This window comes from Acromyrmex echinatior, chromosome 16, assembly GCF_024713525.1.
Source record: "Acromyrmex echinatior isolate Ae372 chromosome 16, ASM2471352v2, whole genome shotgun sequence".
NCBI lineage: Eukaryota > Metazoa > Arthropoda > Insecta > Hymenoptera > Formicidae > Acromyrmex > Acromyrmex echinatior.
Genome location: NC_141867.1, coordinates 42,466 through 59,905, shown reverse-complemented (window position 1 = coordinate 59,905; position 17,440 = coordinate 42,466). Strand labels below are relative to the sequence as shown.

General features: G+C 32.8%; 3 protein-coding genes across 6 annotated transcripts; 1 reads left to right on the top strand and 2 right to left on the bottom strand.

Moving 5' to 3' along the window:
* Positions 1-218: 218 nt before the first annotated feature.
* Positions 219-4,219, bottom strand: LOC105151967 (uncharacterized). Its single transcript, XM_011065967.2, has 5 exons — positions 3,672-4,219; positions 3,032-3,472; positions 1,903-2,715; positions 1,581-1,827; positions 219-1,493 (listed from the first exon to the last, which is right to left on the bottom strand). Exons 2-5 carry the CDS (start codon positions 3,458-3,460, stop codon positions 1,366-1,368), a joined length of 1,617 nt encoding a protein of 538 aa, XP_011064269.1. The 5' UTR covers positions 3,461-3,472; positions 3,672-4,219; the 3' UTR covers positions 219-1,365.
* Positions 4,220-5,431: 1,212 nt separating this feature from the next.
* Positions 5,432-9,960, bottom strand: LOC105151968 (CWF19-like protein 2). Of its 3 annotated transcripts, XM_011065968.2 has the most exons (11): positions 9,663-9,960; positions 8,597-8,746; positions 8,115-8,504; positions 7,351-7,869; positions 7,157-7,268; positions 6,948-7,084; positions 6,815-6,880; positions 6,439-6,747; positions 6,194-6,349; positions 5,915-6,097; positions 5,432-5,775 (listed from the first exon to the last, which is right to left on the bottom strand). In XM_011065968.2, exons 1-11 carry the CDS (start codon positions 9,663-9,665, stop codon positions 5,647-5,649), a joined length of 2,154 nt encoding a protein of 717 aa, XP_011064270.1. In that variant the 5' UTR covers positions 9,666-9,960; the 3' UTR covers positions 5,432-5,646. The 3 variants fall into 3 exon arrangements, with proteins under 3 accessions (XP_011064270.1, XP_087270334.1, XP_087270335.1); XM_087414208.1 differs by lacking the exon at positions 9,663-9,960 and having other exon boundaries at positions 8,115-8,517; positions 8,597-8,733; XM_087414209.1 differs by lacking the exons at positions 8,597-8,746; positions 9,663-9,960 and having other exon boundaries at positions 8,237-8,409.
* A 2,384-nt stretch (positions 9,961-12,344) lies between these two features.
* On the top strand, positions 12,345-17,338 carry LOC105151969 (putative RNA-binding protein EEED8.10). Of its 2 annotated transcripts, none has more exons than XM_011065971.2 (7): positions 12,345-12,519; positions 12,636-12,706; positions 13,067-13,194; positions 13,310-13,539; positions 13,660-14,165; positions 15,503-15,779; positions 15,852-17,338. In XM_011065971.2, exons 1-7 carry the CDS (start codon positions 12,450-12,452, stop codon positions 16,340-16,342), a joined length of 1,773 nt encoding a protein of 590 aa, XP_011064273.1. In that variant the 5' UTR covers positions 12,345-12,449; the 3' UTR covers positions 16,343-17,338. The 2 variants fall into 2 exon arrangements, with proteins under 2 accessions (XP_011064273.1, XP_011064272.1); XM_011065970.2 differs by having other exon boundaries at positions 13,265-13,539.
* The last annotated feature ends 102 nt before the right edge of the window (positions 17,339-17,440 follow it).

Below are 17,440 nucleotides of genomic sequence, written 5' to 3'. Positions count from 1 at the left end.
GATATGAAAGACTATAAAGATCTGTGCTCTCGATTTGCTTTTTCCAATTGCTGTCTTTAACATTAGCTGAAGCTGCATGTAGATTTGAAAATAAATTTTTTTTATCATTATACATTATACGCTACAAATCAATTTCTAATACGTACTTAAAAATATGTTATTTTTTAAGCAAAACGCGTCACTCATTTCAATCATTTGATAGTATAAATCTGATAGAATTTCTTGTTTTACGTTTTTTTTTATTCTTATTTATGTACACAATTATCATTATTCGTATCAAATAGGTGTTATACAAATTCCAAAATCACCTTTTTCATATACAAGCTTTCGTATATCAGCAACTTATCTTAAGTAGGGGAATAAATCAATACGATGAAAATAAAAATTTGTCTTCGTATTTTCATGTATCAATGTATTGCAATGTTCACTGATAAGTCATGTCAGGTTTTCTAGGCACGCAGATGCGTATGGGAAGCGCGTTGATGGATTACATTTTATTTATAAATGTAATGCTTGTTGGAGAAGAAAGCCCAATGTACTGATAAATATAATGGCTGCTAGAGAAAGTAGTTCGATATAATGACATTAATGACTAATATTGTTGATGTAACACGCGGTACGCAATGAAAATTACTATTAATTGATAACTGCACACTATAATGTAAGAAACAATGATAATTGATGATATATGAAAATTTAAAAACACAAAACATTCTACATAGATGTGGACAGGACAGCGTGTACACACACACACACACACACACACACGCGCGCGCGCGCGCGCGCGCGCGCGCACGAATATATACACAATTGTTGGTACCTGTTCTCTGATGTTTAAATACTTAGACTGGAATCAGACTACGCATTGAAGAATGAGACTGAAGATTGAAAGATTGAAGTTTGATCAATTAGAACAAAAGAAGTCAAAATTTCTTTGTCTTCATTGGTGAAATTTCAATCTTTAATCTTAATCTACAATATATATATATATATAGTCTGATTCTGGCCTTATAATAGCGAATTCGGCAGACTAGACCACACTAGTGCGCACCGAGTGCGAACTTTTTCAATACCATGCATTTGGCTTGTGCGCACTATTTCAGTGCGTTAAGATTATCGTAGTTGGCAAATGAAAACTGAGTGTACTGCTGAATTTATATTTAGACCAATTGAATGAACCGAACGAGTTCAAAAAATGTTGCAACGTTTCTGACAGTGCAATTTGGCATAGCACTAAAGTAGTTTTGCACTTGCAGGGCATGTCAGGGCAGCACTAGAGCGGATTAAGTGCATATGTGCCGAATTCGCCATTAAATTTATATTACAATTATATTCAACATTTATCGTGAGAGCATGCTATGTCCTCTATTCCGAATCACTATCAACAACAGTTTGAATACGCCTAAAAGTGTTATGTTCTCGATATCGCGATGGTGTGTCTGAAAGTGTCTTTTTAACAGTATCCATACTTCTTCGTGCGCGCGTAATTCGTCCTGAAATAAAAACAAATTCAATGTTGCGCGCAATGTCCATTATATAATAAATATAACATAGATAGACAACAAAATTGTAATATTAACCTTCAGATATAATGTTTGACATATCCAATTCAGATACCTCCTTCATCTTTTCATTCTCTTCTCTCACTCGTTTACATTTTTCCAACGATGGTTTACCACTAATACCGTTTTTCTTTAATAATTCCTTCAGACGATTAACTTTTGCAGCGTTATTCCTACAATCGGCCCAAATGCGATTATACGATTGAATTTTCACACCAGCAACCTTTAAATATTTCTTCAATCTCTGTATCTGTTTATCTCCTTTCTGAAAATTGGACACATACAACAGTAAAAAAATACATCTAAGTTTGTAGGATCTATCTGTTAGAAAGAAACTTACGTCATTACCACGGCTTCCCCTTCCACTTTTCATAGATCTTTCTTCTTTTCCGGAATTATTGTCACTTTCATCATCTTTACTGGACGATTCCATATTCGATAATTCTCCCTGCAGTCCATTCTTAATTTCAGTCGTTTTATTGGCTTTCTCTGCTGCAGTAGTATCCTCATCGTTGGACATTAGACATTCGGTATTTTTTGGGTGAGAACTTCTTATACCTCGTCCTCTTTTTGATTCGATCGAGCGATGTTTGTCGGTTGTCGATTTTCTCGTAGCTGGAGATTTTGTCATTTTCTTTTTCATCCGTGGACTATAATCCTCGTCTGAATTGCTATTCCGACTATCCTCTGATCCAGAAGTCTTCAATTTACTAAAACTTGTTCGCGAACCTTTTTTCTTCGCTGCTTTTTCCCTACTTTTTTCTGATTTGATCTTCAATGTGTCGGCGATCTGTTGCAAATCAGCCTCTTCTTCTTCTGACGAACAGTCTAATTCCGATTCATTTGGCTCTGCATTCACGATTATTGTCTTCGGTCGTGGTTTCACATCTTTTTCATCTTCACTCTCAGAACTAGATTCTTCCCTATCACTCGCACATTCCACGAAAAGCTCCAGTCCATCTACCACTTCTGTATCGACAGTACATTTCTTAACGATATGTCGTTTTTTCATTTCATCCTCCTTGTTATTTTCCTCTTTAGTCATCGTTTTGCCACTTTCTTCTTTAACTTTATTATCTCCTGTTGTTTCTTTCTTGTTTTCAGGAATAGACATCACACTTACATTTGTAATACACTTTTGGAATGAATTATCCTATTTTTATTAAGAAAAACTAATTAAAATCACATAATAACCTGTTTATTGTATGGCTATTAAAATCATCTAATAAATGGAATGTCTCATCATGTTCAAGCTAACTCCAATATTACAAAACGGTGAGTTTAAATATGCTATGAAATATCAGAGAGAAGATATAGCTAAAAGTCAAAAAATTTGCTATACATAACAGAAAGGACATTATATAGATATTTACAAATGTAATAGGTAAGAATGATAAAAAACATGATATAAAAAAAGAATAAATTTTCTCAGATTTCATTAGTAACATTGTATATTATTGTATTATTACCATGCTTTCCACAATTTTCTCCTTAATATTTATTTCTTCAGAATTTTTGTTTAAAGTAATATTATTCTCAGTTTCTCTTTCATTTTCTTGCTTTGAATTATCTCCTTGTTTCTCCTTATTCTTCCCATCCATGTCTGATTCAGATAGAGATACCTCTTGTACACTTTGCTGTTTTTCTTGATACAATTTATATCTTTCCACTTTCACATAGCATCTCTCTGAATTATTTTTTTCTGAAATAGTTTTAGAGTTATCGCTCTCTAATATTTCTGACTGTTCATTAAATGAGCATTGTCGTTTTTTAGATAAATCTATTTCATCTTCAGAATCTCTTGGCCTTTTTTTTGATGTGTTATCTACAGAAGTAGACGATAGTTGTAGTCTATCCATGTCTTCTGCCTCAATTTCACTGTGATCAGATTCTATCATTTTAATAATAATCTGAAATAATTGAATATTTTATAGCTGAATATTGAATATTTTAAGTTTTAATTAAATATTTTAAGCGTAATATTATAAATGATAGATGTAGAAAGCAATGACAAATTGTCGGTACAATGGACAAATTGTGACAAACTGTTTAGAAAAATGTATATATCGAAGATTATTATCAAGCAAAATATAAATAACAAACTCTCACATTTTAATTTGATAAGAAATTTTGTTCCATACTGAGCATTTATTTTTCAATGACGAAATGTATCAAGGATACGATGTTTCAATGATGTCTGTACGATGGACTGATCTTTTTTCCAATTGTACATATCGAATAACATTCCGAGTTGACTGGAAAAATTGTTCCTCGTTCACAATCAATGGTGTGGAAAAAAAATTTCGCAGTGAACGAATGACCCAATTGTCGATATTTCTGTTCTACAAATCACACATGATGATCACTCGTTGTGACGAAATATCGATAAATTCTAAATTCTATGTGTATTGCAACTTCACCGCACAAATATTAACACATTCATCATAAAATCTAATGATCATGTGCGCACTGCGCGCGCGTGTATGCATGTGGCGCGTGCATAATGTGTACATAGGACATACATATATGTATATGTTTGCGCGGCAAAATATACACGCACTGACCCTGGATTGCCAGATTTTGGCGCCTTTTGCATTACACCACCATCTTAATGTAGAGCCCCTAGAAAAACAGAGCGTGTATTCCGAATCGTGTTAAGCCCAATGTCCATGATGCTAGAAATTGGTACGAGATCTCGGACAAAGAAAAAATTAACAAATCACATTTGAACAATTTGATCACATGACTATTGCGATTGGTCAATTCTTTCTTCATCTGAGGTCTCGTATCGACCGATTTCTAGTATCGTGGACACAAGGCTTCAGCTTAGCTTATTTTTTTCCCTAGAGATTGACAGTTCCGTAACTAAACCGAGAAGTGTTCCAAATCCATCGGCCATTATAACTCGTAACCAATAGAAGCCAGTAACTGAATTTTACGGCCGATAGATTCGGAATACTTCTTGGTTTAGTAACGGAACTGCTAAAATCTAGGGGAAAAAATAAGCTAAACTAATCCGATTCAGAATTTGACCCAGAGTTTGATCAAAGAGAATCCTGGAGCTCTATTCTTGAAAAGAAACGTATATACGAAAGTCTAAGGAAATAATATATAATACAATAATATACGTAATGTATACTGTAGCATTTCTCTAGACTTTTGTATACGTTATTTCTTTTCAAGAATAGGATCCCTGAATCGTCGGAATTGCTGCTACTCCGCGGCAAGGGCCAATTAACATCGAACAAGAAGAAGAAGGACCCCTGAGAGGGATCATGCGCGAGATTCAGCTGTTACTTTATTTTGAAGCATCTCTATGTCCACAAAATGTGGACATTGAACTACGTAGCTATTGTCCATGATCCGATCGTAATGTCCACGATTTTTGGTTGTATTCTTCGTTATGTCTACGAATTTCGGTCCGTTAGATAGACAAAACTGTAAGTTATCTTGTAACAATTAGGCTAATTCTACAATGTGCTTTTTATTTTCTGTTTCTTGCTGTTTGTCTCTTGTCCGTTATTGACTAAAAAGGTAAGAGACAAACAAAGACAAACAGCAAGAAACAGGAAACAAAGAGCACATTGTAGAGTTAGTCTTAGATTTATTACTAATCATATACAAGCGCCGACAGATTGCTCGTCTTTGTCTAACGGACCGAATTTGTGGAATAGCGAATACAATCAAAAAAATCGTGAACTTTACCTGGATCATGAACATTAGCTATGTAGTTCAATGTCCATTTTGTGGAGATAGAGGCGCTTTGAAACAAAGTACAGCCAAATTCCGGGAATTGGCCACTCCCAGGCTTCTCTCTGCTAACACATCATTCGATCATATTTAATTACAATAATATAATAACACAAAGATTATTTCTGAATAGCCTTGGCTTACAATAATTTATAATTGATTTACAGTGAGAAATTTACAAAGTTTTCTATACAACTAGATATGACATACACATTAAACACGTGTTTACAAAGATTAAAATAGGTTTTCATTTAAGAAAATGAAAAATATACATGATACATTTAAATTCATCCAACCGTATAATTTTTTCATGCAAGATGATCAATTATTTTGATTACGACGATTTATAGTTCGACCATTTTTCTGTGAACTCTAATACTTTTATTCTTTGTTCCTCAAATCTTTCTCTTTTTGGTTTCCGCCAAAAGTTATGATCCAAATCCAACATTCCTCCTATTATTTCCTAAAAGATAAAAAAAAATTACATATAAATACACACGCGCGCGCTACGTATATCGTCATACATACATCAATTTATATTTATATTTATATTTATAAAACTAAAGTTTTTTTCAAGAATAATTTCAACAATCGTATCTCACCTTGGCAAAATTTTGCGGAAACATTTCTTCGTCCTCGATCACATGAGCATAGCCAGGATGTGAAGCAAATTCGACCATAAAGTAAGATAAACCATTTGGTATGGCATGACGTATACCTTTACATGTTAAATCAATAATTTTTTTGTTCATGGACCATTCAGTTTCACACTCCAACAAAGCTTTCTGTAAAACGGGGGAAAAAAAAAGTTCAAATAATATAAAAGTCGATTTAAAATACAGCAATATTATCTTTGTATTGTAACAAAATAATTTATTCACCTTAAAATATATTGGTGACAACTCGCCAATTTTTTTTGGCAACGGAATACACTCTAATTGCATATGTGAAAATTTATTACGTACTTTGTACACTTCAAAAAATATCGGATAAAAATCTTCATCCGTAAACATTTTTGTTAATTTTCTTTTGAATTCCTGTAAAAAGAAATGCACCATGCAATTTCATATTGTCATGTCAAAGATCAATAGATGAATTGGATATTAAATACATAAGTAAGAATTACCATCAATCTATCCCATACATCTTCATCTAATTGCAATTGACACGCCACATGCTGTATAGGTGTTAATATACAATGACCAGTACTCAAGGAAATACAAGCAGGCAAACTTAAGCAAATCACAGAGTCCATTGCAACGATCATATGCTTTAACATATTTTTCGAATCAAGGCACCACGAACAATTATCCATACATTTAGATAAATTCTTGTGTTCTTTAATTGCCTGTGCACGATCCCACTTGTCTTGTTTCACTTCCGAATCTGTTCGTGCAATTTGTTGCTCAAATGTATCATCCATATGGTTGATATTCTGCAAAGGAAGATATTATTTTTAAATTCCAAATTCGTATCATTTTCAATTCACTCGGTCAATTTACCTTGGAAGCGAGTTTAGCGAACACTGCTTCATTTTCAATCGTGGATCTTCCTTTCTCTCGTTGAAACTGCAATAGAAATTTATGTTATGTTGCGTTAAAATCTTTCGAGATTCCAATCGTTTAGATAATTTACCATTTCTTGTAGAGAATATTTATCATCGTCTGCGAAATGACGTACTCTCTCACCGGAGATATGTGTCTCGATAGTTTTTTTATTTCTGTAATTTTCCCATTTAGATTGATTTCTGGGTTGTATCGGTCTTGCAGTACCTAATACATACATTTTTATATAATTTCAATGTGACAATTATTTATTTTCATTTTGAAACGAAAGATATGTACCTTTTGCATCGGTTCTTGTGAGAATTACATTCTCCTCTTGTACACTGGTATTACATGATGTAACATGTTTTCTCGCGTGTTCCAACTGGATTTTTAGTTGCGCTGCTAATTCCTAAATAAATAAATCATTCCAAGTAAATTCAAGATATAAGTAAGTTAAAAATAAACAGCATTTAATAGAACAACAAGCATACATCATCACCCATTAATTCAGCTTTTATAATATTTGCTCCTAATTTATTAATTTCCGCTTCGGTTAAAACATCAACGACTTTATTTTTATCTATTCCATTCGTATTATTCGTATTATTATTGATATTCCATAAATCGACTTGTTTTGGCTCGGACACAGGTAATTCGGTAATTGGATATCTCTTTTCATCACTCTTATTTTTTTTCCAATTTTTTATACGACTACTGTTGGCAGGCATAGTCTGTTGATGATAATTGTCGTTGTCTTTAGGTTTGTGATAGTTTTGCTTCAATCCTGTATGATGTTGTGACGAGTAGTCAGATGTATTATATTTTCTAGCACGATCCTTACTTCTAGATCTTGATTTAGATCTCAAACGCTTTCTTATTCTCGAACTAGAAATTCTATGAGAATCTCTATCATTTTTATCGTTGTAACATCTTTTATGATACGATTTATTCTGTTGAGTATTTGACATTCTTTCCGATTCAATTATCATTGTTTGTACAGTTTCTAAGGACTAAAAATTAGTTTTATTTATATCATTAATAATTAATCCAGTATAATTGTATATATATATTAGGTGTTGGAATTAATTCGTAGCGTTTTTAAATGAAAGAATGTTATTTATTTCACATGAGCATTAAAAAATACATTAATGAAAGTACTTCCCATCACTTGTAAAACGTTACGAATTAATTCCAACACCTAATATATATATATATATATATATATATATACGAATTGCTCTTTTAATTAACTTACACCCCAACGTTCGGCAACTACTTTCTCTAAACATTTATTGTCACGTAAAGCTTGTTCCTCGGCACGCCGAAGACTCTTTTTTAGCCAATTTACATCCAAGATCTTTAGATTATCAGATCTACCTGGATTATTTTGAGGTAATCCATCGCCTCCAGCTTTCCAATATGGATTCAATTCTCTGTTACTTTGTCCTGGTTTATTTAGAAAAATCTCTTTGTCTTTTTCTTTTAATTCTTGTAATTTCACATTAGGCTCTGATAAATATGGAATAAAACTTTCCACATTCATCCATTCGTCCCTTTTAAGTTGATTTTCTTGTGCTCTACAATCAACAATTTGATCTTCAGCCTTTCTCTCCACCCATTCGAATTTTGCGCTATCATCGCTTCTCTAAAAAAAAAATCTATGTTATATAATTACATTCATATTACAGGTTTGTGTAAATGTTAATAACTAAAAATTATAAAATCTTTAATATTCACACTGCTTGAAGATGAATGCTTCCTCTTTTTCTTATGTTTTTTATTTTCTTTTTTATCTTTTTTCTTTTTAGACTTAAATTTTTTGCTTGATTTTCTATGGACAAATGAATCAATATCTTCATTACTGTGTTTGAGCTTGTCAATTTTCTCCTGTCGAAAAAAGAAAAAGTACAATCATATAGAAAAGCTGCTTTTTCCCACAGTGCATGTGACATATGCTATAATATAAGAGCATTTCGATATCCCAAATTTGCATTGCTGAATGCAGCTAAAAAAAGGTAATTATTTAGAATAGCCCTCCTCCCCCTCCCCCGTCACCTAAAATCTCATATAAAAAGTATACTCATTCGACGAATTTTCACTTAAAACAAAAGAAAAGAGAGGAAAAAAAAACCACGGCGGTTGGCCTCGTGAATTGAATTATTAAGTGTTAAAGTTGGAGACTTTAGAGGTTAAGACATTTGTCATTTCCACTCAATATAGCGCTATGTATATATTCTTTAATTACACAAATTTTCTGTTTTACAAACACAAATTCACTGCTAATGCAAAGAAATTGTATGCTTAAAGTAGATAGAGAACGTCCGCTTGAAATATTTCTAATCTATGAAGACAATGGTGACGGAAGTGTGAGAACAATCTTTTTAGAGCAGTCCTTTTACTGTCTAAGTTGCAACTTCTAGGCAGTTAAGCCCCAAGCGATCAGGATGTTATTTTTGTTTGTTTGTTCGGGGCGGTGTAACTCTTCTGAAGAATTACCCTCATATTATTTCTGTGACAGATTTCCTAACCTCAATAGTTATCAACTTTAACGCTTAATATCTCGAATCATGGGGCAGAGCGACGCTTTTTTTTTTGCCAGATTCTTTCATTTCATGCAAAAACGCATCGAATAAGCTTAATTTTATTTTTGAGGTGATTGTGCTAAAATTATATATAATTATAATTACTTTCATCAAAATCGAATATAAAGCTCGTAATGTAAACAATTTTTCGAAATTTATGAAAAAAAAACACATTGATTCTTCATATTTATAACGCATTTACAAAATAAAATAAGAATTACCATAATGTTCGCCCGGCGTATGCTACAATCTGTTTGAGAAATTTGTTTTCTTCCTTCGCAAAAGAGTAGAGATCCTCTAATGGCTGCGTTCAGCGGACTCTTCGGAACAGAGAACAGAGAACAAGGGGACAATAAAAGGAGTAGGGAATAAAGAACAGAGTATAAGAATTTCAACCTATCAGAAATTATGTATTGTGGAATACACAGTATCTGATAGGTTGAAATTCTCTGTTCTCTGTTCCTTTTATTATGCGGAGCCTCTTATAATAGAAGTCTAATGCCCGTATTCGTAGTCAGAAAGAAGGAGAGGAGGGAAGGACCTTGTACTTAAATTTCCTTAAATTCCTTAAATTTATCTTTAGATGCTTAGCAGCCAATGAAATAATTCGTAGAGTATCTAAAGATAAATTTAAGGAAGCTTTAAGTACAAGGTCTGACTATGAATACGGGCATAATATTATCCATATTTACAGTCCTTCCTTGAGGAATGAGGATTTCTTGTTCCTCATTTCATATTTCATAAACCTTTCTTGACAAGGAGCCTTATTAGCTTCCTTTTCTCAAGGAAGGTTACGAGTTTCTTTGAGAAGGAGATGTAGCCTTCATAATCAAGCAAATCTCCAAATTTAGTTCGTCACACCGGTCTTTTTACTTTCGATAGCTTTTAATTTAAATCTGACGCATCGATAATTATTTTTGATAGCATTTTTTGGAAATAAATTCCTCTAAAAGCATTTTCTTCTTCTTCGTATAATAAACATTATGGCGAATTCGATTGGAAGCACTGATGCATATTAAAGTTGTACACTAATTTAATTTAAGTATAAAAATAAAATGCAAATATTTCGAATTATAAAATACATACTTTATCTAATAGTACAATAAATACCGAGTATAATATTCGTATTCATAGTCAGGCCTTATATTTAAGATTTCCTTAAATTTATCTTTAAATACTCTACGAATTATTTCATTGGCTGCTGAGCATCTAAAGATAAATTTAAAAAAAGCCTTAAGTATAAGGTTTGACTTGAATACGGGAATAAAAGTATAACAGAAGTATGGCTAGGCCCAAAGAGAAATCTAATAAGTACATAGCAACGTTTATTTTTCTTAGGGTACATCGTCCATTTTTCAAGACTGAAGAAGATAAATCGATATTTGATTCATATGATTATGCTACATGTGACACGATTATATGAACCAAATATCGATTTAGCACTTCCTTGAAAAATGGACGATGTACCCTAAGAAAAGTGGACGTTGCTATGTAGTTTACATCCACTTTGTCAGAGGACAGTAGTGCGCGGCAGCATTTTGCGGTTACAGGTTTTGGGCTGTCATGTCTTTTCTCAGATTTTTCTTTGCTAGGATACAAAGACATTATACTGGCCTAGCCAATCAATTACAGTCGAGCATTCCCCGTCGTTCAACTATAAGGGTAAAATCACAATGCGAAAAAGGAATGGAATAGGATGCGGAATAGAGAATGCGTCATTGAAACAATCAATCTATTCGGAATAACGCTGATTGGTGGAGTAACGCTGACTCTATGATGCATTCTCTATTCCGTAGTCGTTTTCTGCACCATGTGATTTCACCCTAACAGAGGACCCTAATACTCGACTGTAGTTGGTTAGTTCTTACATTCTGATCCGGTTTAAACTCCGGTGGAAATTAGGCCACTGTATTCCACTATGTAAAATATTGGGTCATCTAAAAAGTATCCGCGGTTTTTTGTCACTAGATGTGTATTGATAGTCATATATTGGGTTATCTAAAAAGTATCCGCGGTTTTTTGTCACTAGATGTGTGTTGATGGTCATATATCTAGTGACAAAGTACTGCGGATATTTTTTAGATGACCCAATATCTAGTGACAAAGTACCGCGGATACTTTTTAGATGACCCAATACTTGTTGGGACACAGTTTAATTTCATAGCGTAACACCAGAATGCGTGTAGTCTTCCATTCTATTCTTCTAATTATATTTAGCGTATCAATAATAGATGTATGATTTTTATTTATATTTAAGTTATATTTTTTTTTAAATTGGCGATTTTTTAAGGTTTTATTGGAAAATAAGTAGGGCTACCAAATAACTTTTTGAAAAGTTAATATTGACATATTTTACACGTTCGTACTTAGCTTTTTATTGTATTATGTCGAGCAGTGTAACACTGTGTCATGGTTGGAACACTTTGTGTAAGACACAGTGTTACGAGGGGAGCACAAACTTTTGCATAACAATCAATGTCCTTCGTTTCTTTTCTTTTCAAAGAAAGAAATAAAGCAGCTTAGTTAAATTTCTTATGCATTACGTGTTATGCGTTATGCAAGAGTCTGTGCTCCCTATTTTACTTGCGTACGTTGTTGGAAAACTCTAAGATTTCAACCTATCAGGTATCAGTTACATCGGAATACACGGCTTGATAGGTTGAAATCTTAATATTTAGTCCTATTCCTTTGAAAAATGGCGCCTGATTATTTCAATTTCCATTTCACAAAATCACATTGCAGCACAGACTTTTGCATGACGCATAATACATAGTGCATAAGCGAATCAACTAATCAGAATCTTTCTTTTCCTTCCATTCCATTGGAAAAGAAAAATTTCGATTGGTTAATTCCTTTATGCACTATGCATCATGCGTTATGCAAGAGTCTATGATATGCCATTCGTTTCCTTCTCTCCACTTTTCTCTTACTTCATGGATGATGGATATCGAGTATAATATAAATAAAGAGACGAAGAGGTGTTTGTGTCAGAAATAGAAATTAAATCAATGATGAACGATACTTTAGAATTGGATTATGCTGAAATGCTTCGTTACATAGGTTTAGTTGTATCGGACGGTAAGCGTCCTAAATTTTTACGTTTGCATTTATGTTACATGTGCATTTATATTCGCGTTGAATCGTCAACGAAAACTCTGGCCAACAAGTTTCACGTGTCTGTCCTTTCGCTCTAGATTGCTTAAATTCGGAAATGATAGACGGCGTACCGATACGAAAATTATTCATCAGTAATTTGGCTGAAAGGGTTTGTTTCTCTCAATTTTTAAGCCAAATTTACTATGTGTTCGTTGCTTCCTGTTTCTTACTTCTTACCTCGTGCCTTTTTCCTTCTTCGCGACCGTTTTATCAGCAATCACGTTATTTTTCACATGTTATGTCTTGTCTCGTCTCTTTCAAAGTTGTCAACTTCCATCTCGAGTGACAGAAAACGTAAAAAATGGGTAAGAGGCAAAAAGGCAAGAAATAAAAAGTGATAAAAAGCAACAGGAAACAAAGAGTATATTATAGATGATTATTACAATTAATACAGTAATCTTAACATTTTAACAATCCGCTAATACAATTATACTGTATTTGTTTGATTTGTCTGACGAATTTATTCCAGACAACTTTCAAGGATTTACGTGATTATTTTTCTATGTATGGAAATGTTGAGAGTTGCTATTTACGTAGAAACCATGGGAAAAGCAACTATGCGTTCGTCACGTTTACCAAAGTGGCAGATGCAATAACGTAAGTTTCAAGGAGGCTGTACTAGCAAATTACTTACAAACAATGGTGGTTTGTAACCAATTGTTTGTAGAGCGATGCAAGATGGAAGTAGGAAACGAATAAGATTGCATAATAGAGATTTAAGAGTGATGGCTGCAGATTCTTGGCATCAACCTGACAGTATGGAACAGAGATTGTATAATGTAGGAAAAGAGTTGAACAAAATTTCTGAAAGAAAGGAACAGTATGTTCACAAGTATCTGCAAAATGATACTGAAAATGTATCCATCCATATGCTGAATGACGATTGCTTAAGACATATCTTCCTATTTTTGCCAATAGTAGACAGAGTTCGTATAGAGATAGGTGAGTTTAAGCATAAGCATTTTAAAGATTTTATATTTCTGTGAGACAGATTTGTATTGGTTTACTTCTCTGTACTAGAAGATGGACTTTTTGTATATTGTTTCATCATTATATTTACAGTTTGCAAACGCTGGAGAGATTTAAGCCAAGATTCATGGCATATGATAAAAACATTGGATCTCTCACCTTCTACATGGGGTTTCTCACACACCCATATGATTCACACAGCTTTACTTCGTAAAATATTGCTAAAATGTGGCAGATTTTTAACGCGAATAGATCTAGATGAGCCACTTCATTATTTAAGTCAAAGCACATTGACTATTATCGGAAAATTTTGTCCTAATCTTACGTGTATCAATATTACTGCATTAACAGTTTGTGCATCAGGTATACGTACATTAGCAAATAACTGTAGAAACATAATCAAATTTTGTTTAGGACCATCCACCTACAGTTGTGATAATGAATTAAAGTATCTCTTTAAGCTAAATCAAAACTTGGAGTGTCTTGTGATAACCAGAAATAATATTTTGGGTAAATCCTTATTATGTTTGCCAGAGCAAACTATGCATACAATTATATTAGACCGCTGCGACTATCTTCAGGACAATCATCTTTCAATGGTAAATCAATTCTTTTTCGCTAATTAATCACAATAAGATACATGTGATCAGAGAATGGAAAGTTACTTTTCAAAAGTAACAAGTTATCGTTACTAATTACTGATTTTAAAAAATAGCTTGTTACAGTTATTTAATTAAAACCATTATTTAAAACGTAATTATTTGTTACTTGTTTTAAAATCAATTTAAAAATAAGTACTAAAATACAATCAGTCTCAAAAATATACTTTGTAATATTTTTTCTTCAAATGTTGATAAAAACAATATATAACAATGACATTAACTTTATCTTTTAATTTTTTTTTTAAACAATTTCGTAATTCTGAAATACCTAGGATTACAAAATCATTATCCTTTTTAAGGAATAAAAATAAAGCTTTAACGTAGCAAGTCATTTATCGTCACGAAAAAGTCAAGTCTTAATATTTGAATGAATATACAATATGTATCTTCAATTCTGCAATATCTATACACCAATCTATCTATATCAATCTATCCAATTAAATTTTCAATCTTGAAACGTTATTCGGCTGATATTTTTCACAATAAATTTTTCATAATACTTTAAGATGCTTATCACTCAACTTAAATATATCATTAAATTACTTGTAAATTTAATTTGTCATATTACTATTTCAGTTTTAATTAGGATTGTTTTTTAAGATAGGAAATTTAATTGGCGCACAATTTGCAATATTTGATATATTGGGTCATCTAAAAAGTATCCGCGGTTTTTTGTCACTAGATGATATTGATAGTCAACACCATCTAGTGACAAAAACCGCGGATACTTTTTAGATGACCCAATATATGTAGATTTAATCTTACATATTATGCAAAAATCAAGTTTGGATGAAAAAACTCTTTCTCTTTTAAAAAACAATAAGTTATCTTAAATTTAATAATAAATGAACTAATCACAGAGGCATATTTATATTTTAAGACATTAAAAGGGTCTTGAAATTAGAACAAATTATGAACACTATATCTAAAGACTAAAGATTGAGTAAAATTATGTCATCAAATATATCAGGTTCAAAATACAAAAAATAACTGTAAAATTCGTTACCATTATAATTACTAAAAAAGAATAATAGTTATCAGTAAGCTATCAAAAAAAGTAACTTGTAACTGTAACTTCGTTATAAATAAATTACTTCCATTCCCTGCATGTGTCACAGTTAATTCAGTACTGCAACTGTTCACACGCGTGTATGCGTGCGTGCGGACCAAACATGACGAACATATGCCTTGATATATGAGCTGACTAGTTCTCTAAGCGACCAGTGAACGGTTACAGTATTGAGTTAGCACTCAATTGACATCATTACGTGCAGGCTCTGAGGAAACTTGAAAATTTGACACATCTTGCAATAAACGAATGTGTCGGCATAGCTAAACATACGTTGGAAATTATCAGTCAACATTGTAAAAATCTTAGAATATTGGAGCTTAATGGAAACTTTCCCTCCACACAAACAGCGGACATGTTATATTTAGTCCACCTTGTCAATCTGCATGATTTAAAAATCACGTATAATCCTAAAGTATCGGACGATTTCCTTGCTGATTTAGTACAACATTGTCAACAGCTTATCAACGTAGACATTACAGGTAAATTGCGCGCGCGCGCGCGTGTGTTTTTTATATTTATCATTTTTCAATTATATCTTACACATCCAACAGGTTGCTGTAACGTGAGCGATGCCGGATTAGCGGCTATTGCTACATTAATAAAGCTAGAAAAATTGGTCGTCAGTTATATACATCAAGTTACTGACGAAGGTTTAAAAAATATGTGTGGATTGAAAGAATTGGAGTGTCGAAGATGTCCCTTTAGCGATCGGGGCATAACAATGCTCATAAAGTCCTCGCCCCAGTTAAAATTGTTAGATCTCTCTGGATGTAGATATATCAAGGACTCTACCCTCGAGGTTGCTAAAGATGTTTGTAGCAGTCGAACTAATAATGTAATGTTGAAGATGATAATTGGGGGAACAGCAATTTTCGACCTCTTTGGTTTAGAGAGACTACCTCCGCTATTGCATATAGTTAATGTTGATTTGTCTGATCTTAGCAGTGTGTCTACTATGTATCTTGTGGACGATCTGGAATCTTGGCATGATGAAGATTCAGATTATACGGAATATTCCGATTATACAGAATATTCCGAATAGACGGAATATTCAGAAAATGATTACAGTGAATATGGTCATCTGACGAATTAGGTCATTAGTTGTATATCGATTCGGATTCTTAAGAATATCTGTATTTCTCATAATTTTCTATGATTCTAACCGATTTTTTCTACAATGGATTGCTACCTAGATCAGTTGACAGTGCATTGCAGCCAATATGGTGTCAAGAATGTAATCCAGTAGGGAAACAAGTATCGTGTCCCGCCGGCTTTAGCGTTTATCATTGAGATTTTTAATGCCTATTTTATAATTGCGTAAGCATTGTTATAAGTGATTGTAATTGTAAAAATTGACCAATCACAGTCACATATTGTTTTCACTATTTTTGACTGTGATTAGTTAATTCTTACAACTATAACCACACTTGCAATTATGTTTACGGCTATTGTAGAATAGGTATAATGCTTGTTTCACAATAGTCGTAAGCGTAATTGTAAGAATTGACCAATCACAGTCGAATATTCTCCTCATATTTGATTGGTCAATTCTTGCAACTACAGCCATCTACAACTATGCTTACGACTATTGTAGAATAGGCTTAATGCTGTAAGCGTAGCTATAATTATAATTGTAAGAATTGATTAATTGCAGTCGAATATTCTCACATTCGATTTGATTGGTCAGTCTTCTACAACCACTTACAATTATACTTACAGTTATTGTAGACATAAGATTTTGTCTTGTTAATAATAATGATTGACTTTATATATACTTATTCCCATGAATATATAACGCTACAACCAAATTTATGAATATACAATATCTACGATGTGTACACACACACACACACACACACACACACACACACACACACCCCTACACTTTTTTTTAAATTTCATTATATTATGCGATAATAAAGTGCAATAACATTTACACACATACACACACACGCGCATAATGTACATATATTATACTAAGTTTGTTATATTACGCGATAATATACAGTGCAATAAAATAAAGTTCAGCAAACATAAATTTTATCTATTATAAATTGATACATACCTGCATATCTGACTTTTCCTAGAGAACATTTTATTTTCCTCAGTCTCCTTACTCTCCTCACTCTATCATTATTAT